Here is a 16,510-nt window from a genome sequence, read left to right as displayed (position 1 = left end):
TAAACATAAATTTTTGTTAAAAGCAATGCATCCACTTTGAAATTGTTACCACGAACTACGAGATTTTGATCCCTCATTTTTATGTTGGTACGTAGGCATAAGTCTGAAGGTCTTGTAAAACACAAAAATATAATTAATGAATTCTTTTCTCATCCCTCCAATCTATTTATTGAAAACCTCATTTTGTACAAAAATACACATGCACACAAGAAAGGGCTCCCTAGGAGTACTTAGTACACTTTGGGTGCTAACACCTTCCCTCTATGTAACCAACCCCCTTACCTGTAATCTCTGGCATTTTATTAGTTTTGATTTGAAAACTTCTTATTTTTGGGTTTTGTTCGTACTTTTTCCCTTTTCCCTTGGAAATAATAAAAGCGCGGTGGCGACTCTGGTTTAATTGACGTCTAGCTTACCCATAACTTGATGGTCATGAATTTACCGCTACACACTATTGAACGTCATTTCCTTTCCTTGGCCCTTCTCAATATGGGGAAGTGATATGATTGACATGATAGAGCCCAAAGCTTCGAATGGACATCCTTTCATTCTGGTGGCTATTGATTACTTCATAAAGTGGGTTGAAGTGGCATCGTATGCAAATGTAACCAGGCAAGTTGTTGTGAGGTTTATCAAGAATCAAATTATATGTCGGTATGGTGTGCCAAGTAAGATCATTACTGATAATGGATCGAACTTGAATAATAATATGGTGGAAGCTCTTTGCAAAGACTTCAAGATTGCACATCATAATTCTTCTCCCTACAGACACAAGATGAATATCGCTATTGAAGCTGCAAATAAGAACATCAAGAAGATCATTCAGAAAATGGTTGTAACATATAAAGAGTGGCATGAGATGATTCCATTTGCTTTGCATGGGTACCGTACGTTAGTCCACACTTCAACAGGGGAAACCCATTTTTCTCTTGTTTGTGGCATGGAAGTTGTGCTCCCAGTAGAGGTTGAGATCCCATCATTGTGCGTCTTAATGGAAGCCAAGTTGATAGAAGCTGAATGGTGCCAGACCAGATATGACCAGCTGAATTTGATTGAAGAGAAAAGATTGAATGCCATGTGTCGTGGTCAATTATATCATCAGAGAATGAAGAAAGCTTTTGATAAGAAGGTCAGGCCTCGTGTGTTTAGAGAAGGTGACCTCGTGCTCAAAAAGATTTTATCTTTCAAACCTGGTGCTAGGGGCAAATGGACTCCTAATTATGAAGGCCCATATGTTGTTAAGAGAGCCTTTTCAGGCGGTGCTTTGATTCTTACAACTATGGATGGTGAAGAGTTCACTCGTCTTATGAACGCCAATGCAGTCAAGAAATACTTCGCCTAAAAAAAGAAAAGAATAGCTCGCTAAGTTGAAAACTTGAAAGGGAGACTTAGGCAAAAATGAGCATCTCGGTGGATTAAAAGCCCGAAAGGGCAATCCAGGAAAAAATTAGAGACATAAAAATTTCTCGTGAAAGGCACTTTCTAGTTAGGCCCATGTAAAAATGGAGTTTGAGGGAAGGGTGGTGAACCACGTGAAAACTTTCTTTGTCAATAAGTTTGTAAATACTTGATTTTTAAATTCTCATTGTTGGCTAGATCCCAACCCCAGTCTAATACCGGGCAACATGTTCGACATTGGACTCACTAGTGTCGCCGGTGAACTTGGTGAATTTTGGGACTTTCCATCCCCTAGGCAATTCGGCTTGCCTTATATACTCCAACAACGAGGATATATAGTTTGGCCCATGGAGGCCCACGTTGAGGCCATTTTGGACCAAAACACGTTCGACAACGTTGGTGATCTTATCCTATACCCCCATGTTGTTCTATCAGGCTTGTCTTAGGACTTGGTTGACATCTTGGTTGCACTGCACTATGACCATCCTTCCGACCTTTGATCTTTTCCGACCGTTCTATTTCCTAGAGGGTTAACCCTCTAAGGAACGTTAGGCATTGTAGTCGATGGTACCAATGGTGCCCCTAAAAAGTCAGTAATCCTACCCATTTGGTGGGTTAATTGTTGATAAATCCTAGTCGTGTTTTCTAGAAGTGAGGTAAACATGTTATATATCTGTTGTGTGATAGTATGAACCATATCGTAGTTGCTTTCATCCATTAACTGTCTCATGACTTTGAGAGAGTTATTGGTTAAAGTTGAAACACCCTATGGAGGAAAATACCCTATTCCTCCTGGTGGTTGTACCATTTGGCTAAATTTCCCCATCATGGACATTGAAGCCAAATATGGGTTAAAATGCATCGATGTTGCCATCACGCTCTCTGAATATATTGATGTACTAGGGTGGAGGCTTGCCATCATTGCAGTTGGCATGCCATACAGTTGTTCCTTTTGAGGCAACAAGAAACCTAAACAAGGAGGCCTTTGATCTCTTGGATTCTATAATTCCCTAATGATAGTTGGTGTATATGACACCAATGGTGATGAAATCTCCATATCTAGCGGTATAGAATAAGCCACTTTCTGGCTTATGACCGTAGGCATCTCCTTGACCAAGGTTAGAGCCAACGGACTGCCGACACTAGTAACCACCGATTATCCTCCTGGATTTGGAGTATTAGTTTGGGAAGGGGTTTGGTTTTTTCTAGACATACTAGAAAGACGTTTACCACTCAACAAGTGAATACAACATAGAAAAACATAAAAACGGAAGACATGAAGACAAAGTGTAAGACACTAATTCTCTGGAAAAAATATTCGCACAAAAAGGTCCCACTGGGTGTGCAATTTGTTTACCGGTGTTTTTGGTAAATAACCACGAGTTTGAAAATCTATGAGATTAACTCGAAAAATCTCCAAAGCTATTTGTGCAAATAACTTGCATGAACACATGTGCGTGTGAATTGAATGTAGTGTGACAAAAAGACTTTAAATGAAGTCAAGTTATAATAAATGATAAGGTAGAAATGCAGTAAATAACATTAAATAAAGCAAGGAAAAGAGTACATGTTTTGTTTAAGGAGACAAAAAAGATTAAAAAAGGGTGGACGCAGACGTATACATGTTTCTCACTCAACTATTTCGCTATATGACTTGGGTACTCCAGTGGTATGGAGAGTATGTATGAAATTTTGCAACCTTTGATCCAATGTATGAGTTTGATATTTATTATATTTACAAGATAATTATCGACTGTGGTTATGACCACTAGGGGGCTCGTCACATTTGCTTCACATTCAGTTCTTTAGGTTCCCACTAGTGCACTTATGTGTCTTCCTAGATGTTATCTTCTTGTAACCCACATTAAGTGGTAACTGCCCTACATCTTCACGTCCTCTCGATGATAACCTCTTCAACGTGCTGCCGACGATGTCCATCACAACTTTGAGGCTTAAAACTTACTAAGTCTTTTATACCATGCTGTTTGGTCGACGAGTCCCTTTGATGGAATGAGGGATCATGTCGACTATCCCTTTCGAGATTTTGGACATGTTTCAATCGACTGCCCTTTTTGAGATTTTGCATGTATTTCCCAGGAATCTGGGCCTTTAGGGGGTTTACCCATGTGAGTCTTTCAAATCATATCTCGTTGTGTCGATGGCTCGGTCGAGCCTCCTTTATTGGCTTGTCGACGACTCATCATTAATGCTTCTCTTAAAGACACTTCATTAATTTTTGTTCAATAGATGTCTTTTCATTGACATTCTTGGTTGACTTTCTAGGATATGAAATCCCAATGTAACATGGTATAGCTAAATGTGGAAGCTATTTCTAATGACAAAATACACAAAAACTTAATTGAGGAAAATTATCGAACACCTTGTGTGCAATCAATTTTGTTTAGAATTTTCTATGATTTTGTTGATTTGAAAAAACAACTACAATCTAATGGATTGTAATCAATATAACAAAACCGTTTTCAAAATATTATCAACAAAAGTTTAACCAAACATATTGATCGCACAATCTACGAACTCAACAATTTGCAAATGAAAAGTAGAGAGAGAGAGAGAGAGAGAGAGAGAGTGTATGTGTGTGTGTGTGAGAGAGAGAGAGAAGGATTTGTTTAGGCAGTTCCCAAATCGGTCTCGCTATGGGTATGTCTGCCCTCAATTCAAAATCGAATTGAGATAATGAAAATTAACCTTTGCAATTGTAGTTTACAAGAGAAACGTAGCAATCCAATCCTACAAACCCTATGTTTGATGTTGATTCTAACTTGTTTTCTTCTCTTGATCTAAGCTTGATCAAGTAACCTAACAATACCAATTTGATCCATAGTCTCACGCTAATCCTTTGCAAGAAACCCAGTTCTTCAAAGCTTTCACTTTATAGAATCCAAATTATGAATTATTGTCACCTAAGATTTACCAAGATGATCCTCCGGTTATCATTACTCCTTCGACCGAACCCATCGTTCTTCAAAGCTTTCACTCAGCTGAATCCAACTTGCATAATCTTGTCCAAAACCTTCAAATCACCAATTGATCTTGAAGGAAAAATCCCATCTTGGTTTTCTTATTTAAAACCCCCAAAGGTTCTCAACCCAATTTACAATTCAACAACCTAAATTGGACGTTATAAACTCTGATTCTAGATGGCATCCAAAAAAATGATTATGTGTAATTTATTTATGTGTATGCATAGAACATATGTTGAAGGTGAAAAGAACTCTTTGTATATTCCTGGTTTCGTGTATATCAAATTATGCATGTATGAGGTATATATATGTGTGGAAGTTTGAGGCAAAAGGAATGCAAAAAATTTGAAAAAAATCATGAATTTTTGGAAAAATTCATCGTACGTGTCGACCTATGTAAGTCATGTGTTGACCTGTATAGGTCATGTGTCGACTCATAGAAGATAATTTTCTTCTATGTGTCGACCTGAAACCCCTTCACAGTCGGCACATCAAACATACGCTATAGGCTTTAAGACTCATCAACATGTGTTGACTCATAGAAGAAAAGTTTCTTATATGTGTCGACCTGTATGCTGCATGTGTCAACACACGCATAAATAAAAGCTACAGACTTAAAAACTTAACAACATGTGTCGACTCATACAACGTATATGTCGACACATAAACCTGTGTCTTGCATAAAAATACATTTTTGCCATGTAGAATCATTTCTAACCTTTTCTAAATCATTTCCAAAATGTTTTTATGCTTCCTAATGCTAAGATGCACATTAAGAGTCACATGATCCCGTCCAATATACATAAATGCTAAAATATCCTAGTTTTGACATCATACAAAATACATCTAACGGGAAGTTGCACTCACCTGAAAATGGAAGTCTCGCTTGAAAGCCTAAACACCCTGTTTGGGGACTCGGCGTCTCACCAGTCGGTTGTATGATACAACGTTAGAGGGACTTAGAATCCCCATAACTGATTAAACTCTTGCCCGAGGGACTTAATATCTCTTCAGGAGAGACTGCTTCCAAAGATCATGCCTAAGGGGCACAACCTATATAAAACCTCGGAGACTTGGTGTCAAGTCTTACTAGAGGGCTCGATGGAAGTCATGCTTGAAAGGCTAAACACCCCGTCTATTGGACTTATGATTATTCAACAATTGACTAAGAGCGCCTCATCTGAAGGACTTAGCGCCTCATCGACGAAGCTGCATATTAGTAAGTATGTGAAGGCCTGGATTCCTAAAGGGTTAACTGGAACCTTATAAGGGAAAACGTCAGTTCTCGAGATACTCTAATTATCCACATGTAAAAAACACCCTGCCCTCTGTCGAAGGACTCGTACCTGAAGGATCGTGTAGTGTTATATTTGCAAATAACCTTGCCTAATGCGATAGGTTGAGACCACCCTAGGAAAAGGTGACAACGCGAGGTCGGTCGAAGGGAGGTACCGCCTCGCCCATAAGTCTTCATTGCTCATGAAGAGGAAACACGTGGGATAAGACACATCTTGGGTAAAGAGAAATTCATAATCATTACTAACACATGTCTCCCTTGGGAATAGGGATTCAATTGTCCATCTTTTTTTACTAGGGATGGTGATCTTTCCCAAGAAAATCGTAGGTATCGAGAATCCATACAAATACACTATCCCTCAAGGGAACAAATGAGATTTCTCAAGTCATACACATCTATTACTACTCAAAGATCACTTCGTTACTAGTAGCCTTAACACCGTCAATCTAGCCCCCCGCCTGCAACTCAACAGTGCCGACCACCAACAGGACTTTTCACCTCACGTGAGTTGGCCTTTCAAACAATCTCAAAAACTACCGTATAGGACTACTTGCCGCTGTGAGCTAACCCTTACCCCTCAAAACTATAATAGATCTATTATAGCCTCTGAGTCTCAATACTATTAAGAGGAAACACGCATCCTGTAATTTTTAAACAATATATTCACCAATGTAAAATAAGCAACTATGAACCCCATACTCCAAAGAAGCCATCTGAACAAGCAAAAATGAGTATAACAACTTAAGCCTTTGTGCCAAAAAAAAAGTTGATCAAATTAATGGGAAGGAAAATATATAAATATCATTGAAATTCATCAAAAGATATTTTATTAATAATAACATTAAATATAATAAAAGTAATCTTAACTCATGCGAGAGTAAACTCACTTAAATTTAAGAGAAAAAAGATGGTGCACTGACAGTGTAAATTATTTTTACACTGTCAACCAATGACAATCATGTATCCCGCCAAATCAGCTATTAAATTTTAAATTATTTATATGATTTGACACTTTAAAATATTTTGATTGAATGCATGTGCAATATTTTTTTACACTCACAGTGCACTACCATTAAATTCTAAATTTAAAGATTTAATTCAATTACATCAGTTATAATTGTCGTATCTTTAAAAGCATTTCACTTTTAATTATATTGTATTATCTCTATTTTTTTATTATAAATCACTTTAGAAAAATATTTTGTACTACAATATAAGTCGTTTTATAATATCAATCCATCATTAATGTTATTTTTTCTATTATATCCTTAAATATTTATTATTCTTTCTCTTTTCAATTATATTAATTTGTCTTTCCAATACGATTAATGAAGGACAATTTTGTAAAATCCTTTATAATTTCTTTTTTTTATACCACAATTATTACATTTCTTAATACATGTGAAAAATAAAAAATGATTTATAATAAAAACGGATGGAGTAACTTATTTTAAGCGTTTCACTTTAATTATATTGTAACTTATTTTAAATTTATAGTTCTTCCATTTGTTTTTAAACTTGAATTAAAAACTAGTTATTAATTTTGTAAGTATTTATTACAAAAGAAAAAATTTAAAACAAAATAATAATTAATTAAATTTATTATAAGAAAATATAAATAATCATATCAAAATTTATTGATTATCTCAAAAAACAAAAATTATCTTTAAATGAAATAAAAAAGTCCAATTACGTTACACAAATACGGTACTTTTTCTTTCTCAAAATAAAAGTCGGCAAATTTTTTTTCATCCGAAAATAAGAATTATTTTATATTTTTAATATAATATTAATTAAATTTTTATCAATTTTAACTTTAATTAATATTGTCTATACTAGTTTTAAAATATTACATCGTATTAATTAAGAACAATATTCATTTAATTATTTAATCATTATTTTTTTTTAATCTAGGATTAAAATTAAAAACAAATACTTTATAAAAATTTAACCGTTAACTTATATAATATTTTTACAATATAAGTGCATATTGTATGAAAATTAAAGTGCATATCTAAATGACCATATGATAGATTTTATTATAGAATAAAAACGGTCAAAAGCATAGGACTGTATTAGATTACATCCATAAGAAAGAAAGAAGAGAAAAAAGAAAAACATGAAATTTCACAAAAGCTTATAATCATTCATCATTTCCATTATTATTTGTTCAAACACTCTTCTCTACACGCCATGTGGTTTCTATTCCCAATTTAGCCATATCTTAGAGAGAGAAACACCCTAACAAACAACACTTCATCATCTCATCTTCTTCCATCATCAACCAAATCACCCTTCTCTCTCTACAGATAGGGTTTTCATTTTTCAATCTCAATTTCAATTCACCCCTTTTCATAGGGTTTCTGGAGAGAGAAAGCCGTTACATGAATGTAGGGTGCTGGTGTTGTTTGTTCTTGGGTTATTACTAACCGAGCTATGTTGGAAATGGAGAAGGATTTTGATTCCAAGGTCAAGATTCAACGGACTTCTTCCTCTTCCAATGGTGCTGGTATTGTTCAGAGATCCAAAAGCTTTGTTTTTAGGGCTCCTCAGGAGAATTACACCATTCAGGACTTTGAATTGGGCAAGATCTATGGCGTTGGCTCTTATTCTAAGGTTCGAATACACAATTACCAAACTGTGTTTTTCTTTTAGCTTAGTCTTGTGTTTTTTTTTTTAGTTTTATTGGTTTTGTTTTTGTGTAATGTTTTGATGGATGCATGAATCATGTGGACAATGTTGGCATTTTAGTTTTGTTACATGATATATAATTCATATAGTTTATTTTTTGTTTGTTTGTTGTTGGGAGAGATCATTGAATTATGAGTGTTATTGTTGCTATTGTTGAATTGAAGCACCATTCGGTAGCTTTTATTCAGGAACTTTGATTTGTAAGAGGGATTCTTCTTTGATGCTTTGACATCAATGGCTTCCCCTTCCTCTCTAAAGAAAAAAGACTGTAAGCTTTTTTTTTTCATTCTTGGTAGCTTTTGTGGTATTGTGGACTGCTTTTGAGGATTCAGTTTTTTGATATTCAACTATTTTTTTTAAGTAAATGAATCATTAAGATTGATGTTATATTAGTGAGAAAAACATAGGTCATAGAGCTGTGAGTCAAGAGAATTGTAGGGAGTAGTAAATGAAGCAAGGTGAGGTAATGATGGATTTTGTTGTATGGGGTTACCCATTTGGAATTGAAATGAAACTACTAGTACATGAAATTAACATCAGATTCTTCCTTCGAGTGCAGTATGTGATACCTAATTTCCTTTGCGAGGAATTTCACCCTTCACGAGGCTTTCCATTAGTGTGTACTTATTGAAAATTCATCGGTATCAAATGCAAGTATGTGACATCACATTTTGTTGTTGTTTGCTTTTGCTGTGAAGTAGGCGGAAATGGTTCCCAACTACTTATTTTATTTACCAAACACCTTTATTTGCTTCTCTTTCTCAACTGATTCCCCCTTTCTGCTGACTTCTTCCTGAGTTTGGGTATATAGTTATCTTAACAGAATATTGAGTTTCTAAATTTTTCGGTCTCGAAGGACAGTGTTTGTGACTTTCTTTGTAGATCTGAACCTCTCCTTTGCCTGTGCCCTTCTTGCTCTTGCACCTGCACTGTCTTGCTTAATTTATGATTTGTTTCACTTCTTTTCCCAATTTTTTATGCTAGTTATGTTCGAAAAATTATGAATTTTGAAGCACAATTTATTTCATTTCAGCACATTATTTTTCTTTTATATGCTACTGTTTTTTGAGTGGGTTGCTTTCATATGTGTCTGAAGGTTGTGAGGGCAAAGAAGAAAGACACAGGAGTTGTATATGCATTGAAGATCATGGACAAAAAATTTATTACCAAAGAGAACAAAACTGCATATGTGAAGTTGGAACGCATAGTGCTAGATCAATTGGATCATCCTGGCATTGTGCGGCTATATTTCACATTTCAAGACTCATTTTCTCTGTGTAAGTAATTCTGGGTATATATTTTCTGCTTATTTTCCCTGTGGCTTACTCCTCTTAGTGATATTTGAAATAATCTTTTTTTCTATGTTCTTTTTGCATTGGTGAAGACATGGCACTTGAATCCTGTGAAGGTGGAGAACTTTTTGATCAAATTACCAGGGTAGGCCAACGTAAAAGTTCATTTCACATATTCAGTATTCAGTAATGCCGGTGGTGTATAAGTTTTTTGTTTGGAAAAATCTTATGCTGTAGGTGTGTAATGTGTTAACCCAGTAGGGCTGACGTTTTGTCCTATGTCAGGTCTTACTATAAGTCTATAACACTAAAACCATAACATATGCTTTGATTTTATTATAATTTTCCAAAAAGAGGAATTATATACTGTGACAGAATGATTCTTTCTTAGTATAGGGTTTTCTAAGGTTTAGGATAAATTAGTATGGCATTTTTCTTTATCAATTCTCTGTACATGCTTAAGTGCAAATTTATAAATGAAAGGTAAAGTACACTTCACTCTTTGAAATCTCTTGATATCATCAAACTTGTTTATTGCTTAAATTCTACGATACCACATTTAAGCAAATTGAATAGCCTCCAATGTAAAGCCTTTTACAGAAATATTCTTTTGAATATTAAAATTAACAATAAATGAACTCCGCTGCCTAAATTGTACTGTCAATTTCTTTATTCAGTATCTCTGTCGGGGGGCTTTGCAATTGTTTCAAGTCTTTCAATATTTCTCTTTAATGAAAAGTTGAGTTAGCTATGTATAACTCAAGCTGAGTTCATATAATCCAATCCACTTATTATTTACCAGTTGATGAATTTAAGGGATTTTTTATTTTTTTTTCCTGATACTTGTACTATTATAATTCTTCTTTTTCAGTAAGAATTCAAGTTTGTGATCTTATCAAGACATTTACAATCTGATCGCCTCTCATAATTTGTTTTTGTACTTCTAGAAGTGTTGAAATTTCAACGTTCTTTTATATGTTAGATAATATCCTTATCCTTCTGATGCTCTTCACTGAATAATATCAACTAGCAAACTGTCTGATTCCTGTGTGCAGAAAGGCCGTCTAACTGAGGAGGAGGCACGATTCTATGCAGCTGAAGTTGTTGATGCTCTTGAATACATACATGGTTTGGGAGTGATACATCGTGATATTAAGGTAGCTCTGGGATTATTATACTGCATTGTTGTCATATATTGCTATGTGTGAAAATTAAATTTCTTCAATTGCAGCCAGAGAACTTATTACTCACAGCTGAAGGTCATATTAAAATAGCTGATTTTGGGAGTGTGAAGCCTATGCAAGATAGCCAAATTACCGTCCTTCCAAATGCAGCATCAGGTAAGATAGGAGCAATGCTGAAGCTGTTATTTTATTTTATTTTTTTAAAATTTATATTGTTCTTTTTTATTATATTTATTAATTATTATGTTCAACAAAATTTAGATGACAAAGCCTGCACATTTGTGGGAACGGCTGCTTATGTCCCTCCAGAGGTTCTTAATTCTTCTCCTGCAACTTTCGGGTAAAGGTTAAGCATTGATTGATTTTACCTTTTTCTGATGATTTTCTGCGTACGTAGATGATTTTGAAATGTTATTCTGTGTTTTTGTTTTTGGCTAAATCGAGGATTATTTTTTTGACAATTCAGATGTCATATTTTGACTGCTCTGAGTTCCCTTTTTGTTGTTTCGTGCCAGGTCATCATGTTATAACCTTATATATATTTTGTTTTTCTTCCTCAATATATTACCACAGAAATGACCTCTGGGCACTTGGCTGCACATTATATCAAATGCTTTCTGGAACTTCTCCTTTTAAAGATGCAAGTGAATGGCTTATTTTTCAAAGAATTATAGCAAGAGAAATTCGATTTCCAGATTACTTTTCAGACGAAGCAAGAGACCTTATTGACCGGCTATTGGTTAGTGCATTATGACTGGACACATATATTTCCCTGGTGTGCTTTCTAATTCTTATACACTTCCACATTTTCAGCAAATTATCCTCTTCCCATGTTCGCAACCATTGCGTTGCTGTTCTTTAAGTTGACCAACTAAGATAAAATAGCAGTTAGGGTTCAAGTGTTCTACATCTGGCTTTCTTGTAGGATATTATTTTAAGATAGGAATGTTGTGCATACATGAGTTTAATATTTTTTGTTTTCTTTGTTGACTTGGGGATAACAATAGGCAATTTCATTCCTGGTAACCCTTGCCTTTCCAGCAAAATAGCTGCTGACAAACTTTTCTTTTTTTGACCACATTATTCAGTTTCTATGCCCTTTTACAAAATTACAATACCATAATTACAATTAGCGCCATAACAACTGGTCAAAGAATGTTTTTGGTTGCCCTATCTTGAACGGGTGGATCGCTTTTTTTACCTGAAATAGATTTCATCCTTTGATGATACATGTAACAAATTTTTTATCATGCTTTAAGTTGCATGCTTTGTGCTATTAATTTGTGAGTTTTTAATTTTAAAGAGAAATGCAATTATGATGCAGGATTTAGACCCGAGCAGGAGACCAGGCGCAGGACCTGATGGTTATGCTATTTTGAAAATACATCCCTTTTTCAAGACAGTTGCCTGGGATAACTTAAGGGCACAAACTCCTCCAAAACTTGCTCTGGAACCCGGGGTATGACTTCTGTTGCTTTGCTGTTTGAAATGTTTTTTATGCAAAATAAGAAAAGAACCTTTGATTCTTGTCCACTTTCTTGATTTAATAAGGACATAATACCTAATCCGTAATTTTCACTTTAGACTCAATCGCCTGCTGCCGATGATGTTCAGGAGTCATCATGGAGTCCTTCTCACATCGGCGATGGTTCTGCAGCTTCTGCTAGACAGCCTGATGGCACTGCATCGTCTTCAGAGGGAACCGGTTCTATAACCAGGCTAGCTTCAATTGATTCCTTTGATTCAAAATGGTATGCAGGAACTTTCCTGGTTGTTTGTTGCTTTGTGCATTGTTGTATATCCAATCATATTGACATAACATGAAATTGGTGTGAAGCATTCACATCAAAAGTATATGTTTTATGGAGACCATCAATCCTTTGTCAATCAAGTATATGTTTTATGAGTAGTATAATTCACAATTTCACAAATTTCAAAATATTTTAAAATCTGTACCAATAGGTGATACTTTGAAGCAATATTCTCTGCATTTTAAATTTTTTATCGAATGATGCATAATATACTTAATTTTATGTTTGTTATGATTTAGAGCTTTTCACATCATATAAAATGGTATTAATTTCTTTTGGAATACATAAATAAGGCAAAACTATAATAGTTAAGATTTAGCTGCTTTATCGTACAGACTTAAAACAACACGCTGAGGTCTCATGTGTCATGAATTATGTTACTTTACATATTGTTCAGTGATATATTCACTTTTTACAAAGTTGCGTCAGTTTCTTCCTAATACTAGCAAAGAAATAAGGAGTTAAAAAAACAATAGAAAGAGTTGTGTGCAGTTGCAATTGAAGAAGCCTTATGTTTTATCAGGCTTGTTAATCAAATTTTGTGCACATGTAACAGGCAACAATTTTTGGATCCCGGGGAATCTGTCCTTATGATCTCCATGGTGAAGAAATTACAAAAAATTACAAGCAAGAAGGTTCAGCTCATCCTTACCAACAAGCCGAAGTTGATCTATGTGGACCCTTCAAAATTAATTGTAAAGGGAAATATAATATGGTCTGATAATCCAAATGATTTAAGCATTCAAGTGACTAGTCCTTCACATTTCAAGATTTGCACAGTAAGCTTTCTCTTCACTTTAGAATTCATGCAACATATTTTTATTGACCGCAAATCTTATGATTCATAATAAGATTCAATTCATGATTTGGAAAAAAGGTCTTCTGATTCACAATTTGAATCTTGATTTGATAACCATAATCTACTTGATTTTGTTTTCTGGTACCTTCCTTCACAATTTTGATATCAAATGCAGCCTAAAAAGGTTTTGTCGTTCGAGGACGCTAAGCAAAGAGCATCTATATGGAAAAAAGCAATTGAAGGACTTCAAAACCGGTGAACTCATTCTGGTTTTGACAACATTTTCTTTTAGACACACCTTCATCTTCTTCAGCAAAAAGGGATGAAACAGTTGGACTCCCCATTAATCAATTTTTCCTTAAAAAAAAAGTGAATTTGTAGATTTAGCTTTGCCGAGGCTTGTTCAAGCTAAATCCTCACCACAATTTTAATGAGTTTTTCCATCCTTTTTCATGCTTCAATGGGATTTATGATTAAATGTAGAAGTTCTAACTGTAGTTATGATGGGGGTGGAACCAATACTTTGTAAGAGAGAATATCAATTATTATTTTTTACATTATATATCACTAGCTGGAAGATGGTAGGCATTTTGGTTATCATAATGTTCTGAATCATTGAATTGCTCAATTTATTGTTTCTTCAGCCCAAGGTCAGAAGGTGTAGCCTCCCTGAACTTTAAAAATGGACATGATTTTTCCTTGGCATTTTGTAGAAGGTGTAGCCTCCCTAAACTTTAAAAATGGACATGATTTTTCCTTGGCATTTTGTAAATAATGAGTGCAACCCCCTGTCTGATTCAAGAGATTAGTCTCCGCAATTGCACGGATGTCACATAATTTAATCAAAAAACAAATATGAGAGACAAAACTACCAATTACTACTCTAATAAGAAATATTTACCAAATCTTTAATTGAAAATGATTTTATATAGTGAAGTTTCAAAATTGTTACAGATCATGATCTATTTACAATGTTACAACATTCTTGAATTAATTTCATAGTGCCAAGAATAATTCAAAGAACAATGGTGAGAATAAATTGAAGGTATATATGACCCAAAAGGGGATACCAGACCAATAGTCTCTCCTAAAGTTATTAATGATTTAAGATGAAAAAAGTCACAGCCATGGTAACTAGTGGAACAGAAATGTTGTCATCTATCACCTCAGTAGTGGGTAGGGACTCCACCACTGTTGCCACAATAGAAACAAAAGCTACTCTTGGCAAAATGCTCTCCCAGTTAAATTCCACATGTCCTAGAGCTGAATAGTAATAGAGCATCCTACATGCAATAAATATCAACAGTTTCAGTTTCAAAAAAATCTACTTAAAGTAATAACTATTTTCACATTTAATTCTCTAAGCTGAGTCAATTCCTTAATCAGTAAAGAAAGAGTACTGTTGAAAAAATTGATGAGGTTGTTGCAATGTAATGTCACGCACCCAATTGAAACCAAGAATCCAAATATAAACATTGCTATGCTACCAGCCCAACTCTTTTTTTGGTTATAAGGAATCTTGATGGACCCATATCTTCTGCCAATGATATCAGCTACACCTGGTATCATCCATAATTGTTACACAGTCATGAATAAGATTAGAATGTGTAAAGGAAAATTTATTAGTCTATATTACCATCCCCTCCACACATCATTGCCAAGGAAACCACCCCAATTGGAGATTCACGCCAGAAAACAACAGCACATAACATCAATATCCCAACATAATAAAGAGGACCTCTTAGCAATTCTCTGTAGACCATGTGAATAGTTAAACGTAATACTGACATGATCAAATAATCCAAAAAAAGAAAAGAGAAGACATTTACTCACTTTGGATCTCCTTTTCTAGTCACGGATTTGATGAGTCCTTGATCAGAAACCAAGGAAAGACCATTCACCAAAAGCCTCAAGAAATTCACCAGAGGAACAAAAGCAGCAAAGTAACGAGCTTCAGAGGAGGTGCTATCCTAACATTAACATCAAAACATTCAAACAAACCAAATCAAAAAATAGCAAAGACACAAACTTTATGTAAATCACTTAAATGGGTTACCTGAAAATTGGCCAAGAAACAAGAAAAAGCAAGCCAGACAGTATATGGACCAGTTTTCTACTCAGACCCTGCCATCACCATGTGCCATCAATTTTTTTCAAGGAAAGCACCAATTTTTGCATTACAAAACAAAACCCAAAATTCAAATTGAACCAAAACAAGTAAAAAAAAATGGATCAATTCATATTTATATTTTTTGGAAATTGTGTCAAATGTTAATATCTGCATGCAGGGTAAGAAAGTGAATTGAAGAAACCAAATCAAACGAAACGAAACCAAAGCATTACCTGGTCAAGGATGTTTCTTCTAGTGAGATCATCAAAGGTAAAAACAAGAGCATAAGCACCGCCAAGAACACCAACGGTCGCTCCGACATTGTGGATTAGATCTTGAGCATTTGCAGGGACAATAGACCTTGTCACAAATCTTTCATCCAAACGGACACGTCTCTGTTCTAGAGTAGAATAAGAAAACGTGACAGTGTCGTCTGGTTTTCTTGGTTTGTTCCAAGGAAAGTGATTTGTGGTGGTGGATGTTGCCGGTGAACGGCGGTGCACGGCGGGGAATGGAAAGAGGAGAGAGGATAAGAGAGTCATGACTGATGTGAGAGTGGGATTATCAGATTAGACTTCAGTCAGATGAAAAACAAACCTTATAAGATTTCTTTTTTACTTAAGGATTTTTTATTTAATAATCTGTGTTTCATTAGGTGAGAGATTAGTTGTCTTAACTGGTTATTTATTTCAGCTTTAGAGAAGAAAACAAAAATCAAAAAGTTATATATTTCTTAGTTATTTATTTTACTATAAAAAATTCAATTGTGGAATGATTATGTAAGATATTTTACACACTCTTAATTAATGGCATATGTTAATTCATATTCCACCAATAAATTATGCAAATTTATAATGAGAATTAGAGTGTTTGTAATGAGGTTTAGATCGATTTTATGATAAACACTTATTTATTTAAAGATAAATTTACTTACAGTTTTAGTTTTA

At 34.7% G+C, this 16,510-nt stretch overlaps 2 protein-coding genes across 3 annotated transcripts; one reads left to right on the top strand and one right to left on the bottom strand.

Moving 5' to 3' along the window:
- The first annotated feature begins 7,753 nt into the window (after positions 1 to 7,753).
- On the top strand, positions 7,754 to 14,050 carry LOC127092235 (3-phosphoinositide-dependent protein kinase 2). Of its 2 annotated transcripts, none has more exons than XM_051031082.1 (11): positions 7,754 to 8,292; positions 9,464 to 9,644; positions 9,752 to 9,804; positions 10,715 to 10,816; positions 10,891 to 10,999; positions 11,105 to 11,183; positions 11,417 to 11,582; positions 12,168 to 12,302; positions 12,458 to 12,594; positions 13,211 to 13,433; positions 13,629 to 14,050. In XM_051031082.1, exons 1-11 carry the CDS (start codon positions 8,113 to 8,115, stop codon positions 13,710 to 13,712), a joined length of 1,449 nt encoding a protein of 482 aa, XP_050887039.1. In that variant the 5' UTR covers positions 7,754 to 8,112; the 3' UTR covers positions 13,713 to 14,050. The 2 variants fall into 2 exon arrangements, with proteins under 2 accessions (XP_050887039.1, XP_050887038.1); XM_051031081.1 differs by having other exon boundaries at positions 7,755 to 8,292; positions 12,428 to 12,594.
- A 310-nt stretch (positions 14,051 to 14,360) lies between these two features.
- LOC127092236 (probable phytol kinase 1, chloroplastic) lies at positions 14,361 to 16,215 on the bottom strand. The gene is made up of 6 exons (XM_051031083.1): positions 15,797 to 16,215; positions 15,510 to 15,577; positions 15,287 to 15,418; positions 15,090 to 15,205; positions 14,898 to 15,012; positions 14,361 to 14,736 (listed from the first exon to the last, which is right to left on the bottom strand). Exons 1-6 carry the CDS (start codon positions 16,103 to 16,105, stop codon positions 14,550 to 14,552), a joined length of 927 nt encoding a protein of 308 aa, XP_050887040.1. The 5' UTR covers positions 16,106 to 16,215; the 3' UTR covers positions 14,361 to 14,549.
- Positions 16,216 to 16,510: the final 295 nt, after the last annotated feature.

The sequence above is a fragment of the Lathyrus oleraceus genome, chromosome 6, assembly GCF_024323335.1.
Source record: "Lathyrus oleraceus cultivar Zhongwan6 chromosome 6, CAAS_Psat_ZW6_1.0, whole genome shotgun sequence".
NCBI lineage: Eukaryota > Viridiplantae > Streptophyta > Magnoliopsida > Fabales > Fabaceae > Lathyrus > Lathyrus oleraceus.
Note: the sequence above shows the minus strand (reverse complement) of the source record. Positions and strands in the feature narration are given on the sequence as shown.

Coding starts and splice junctions, on each gene's coding strand:
- LOC127092235 (XM_051031081.1), top strand. CDS start 8,113: ATGTTGGAAATGGAGAAGGATTTTGATTCCAAGGTCAAGATTCAACGG. Junction 9,805..10,714: donor TTTTTGATCAAATTACCAGG/GTAGGCCAACGT, acceptor TCCTGTGTGCAG/AAAGGCCGTCTAACTGAGGA. Junction 10,817..10,890: donor TGATACATCGTGATATTAAG/GTAGCTCTGGGA, acceptor CTTCAATTGCAG/CCAGAGAACTTATTACTCAC.
- LOC127092236 (XM_051031083.1), bottom strand. CDS start 16,105: ATGACTCTCTTATCCTCTCTCCTCTTTCCATTCCCCGCCGTGCACCGC. Junction 15,206..15,286: donor ACTAGAAAAGGAGATCCAAA/GTGAGTAAATGT, acceptor CATGGTCTACAG/AGAATTGCTAAGAGGTCCTC. Junction 15,013..15,089: donor AATGATGTGTGGAGGGGATG/GTAATATAGACT, acceptor GGATGATACCAG/GTGTAGCTGATATCATTGGC.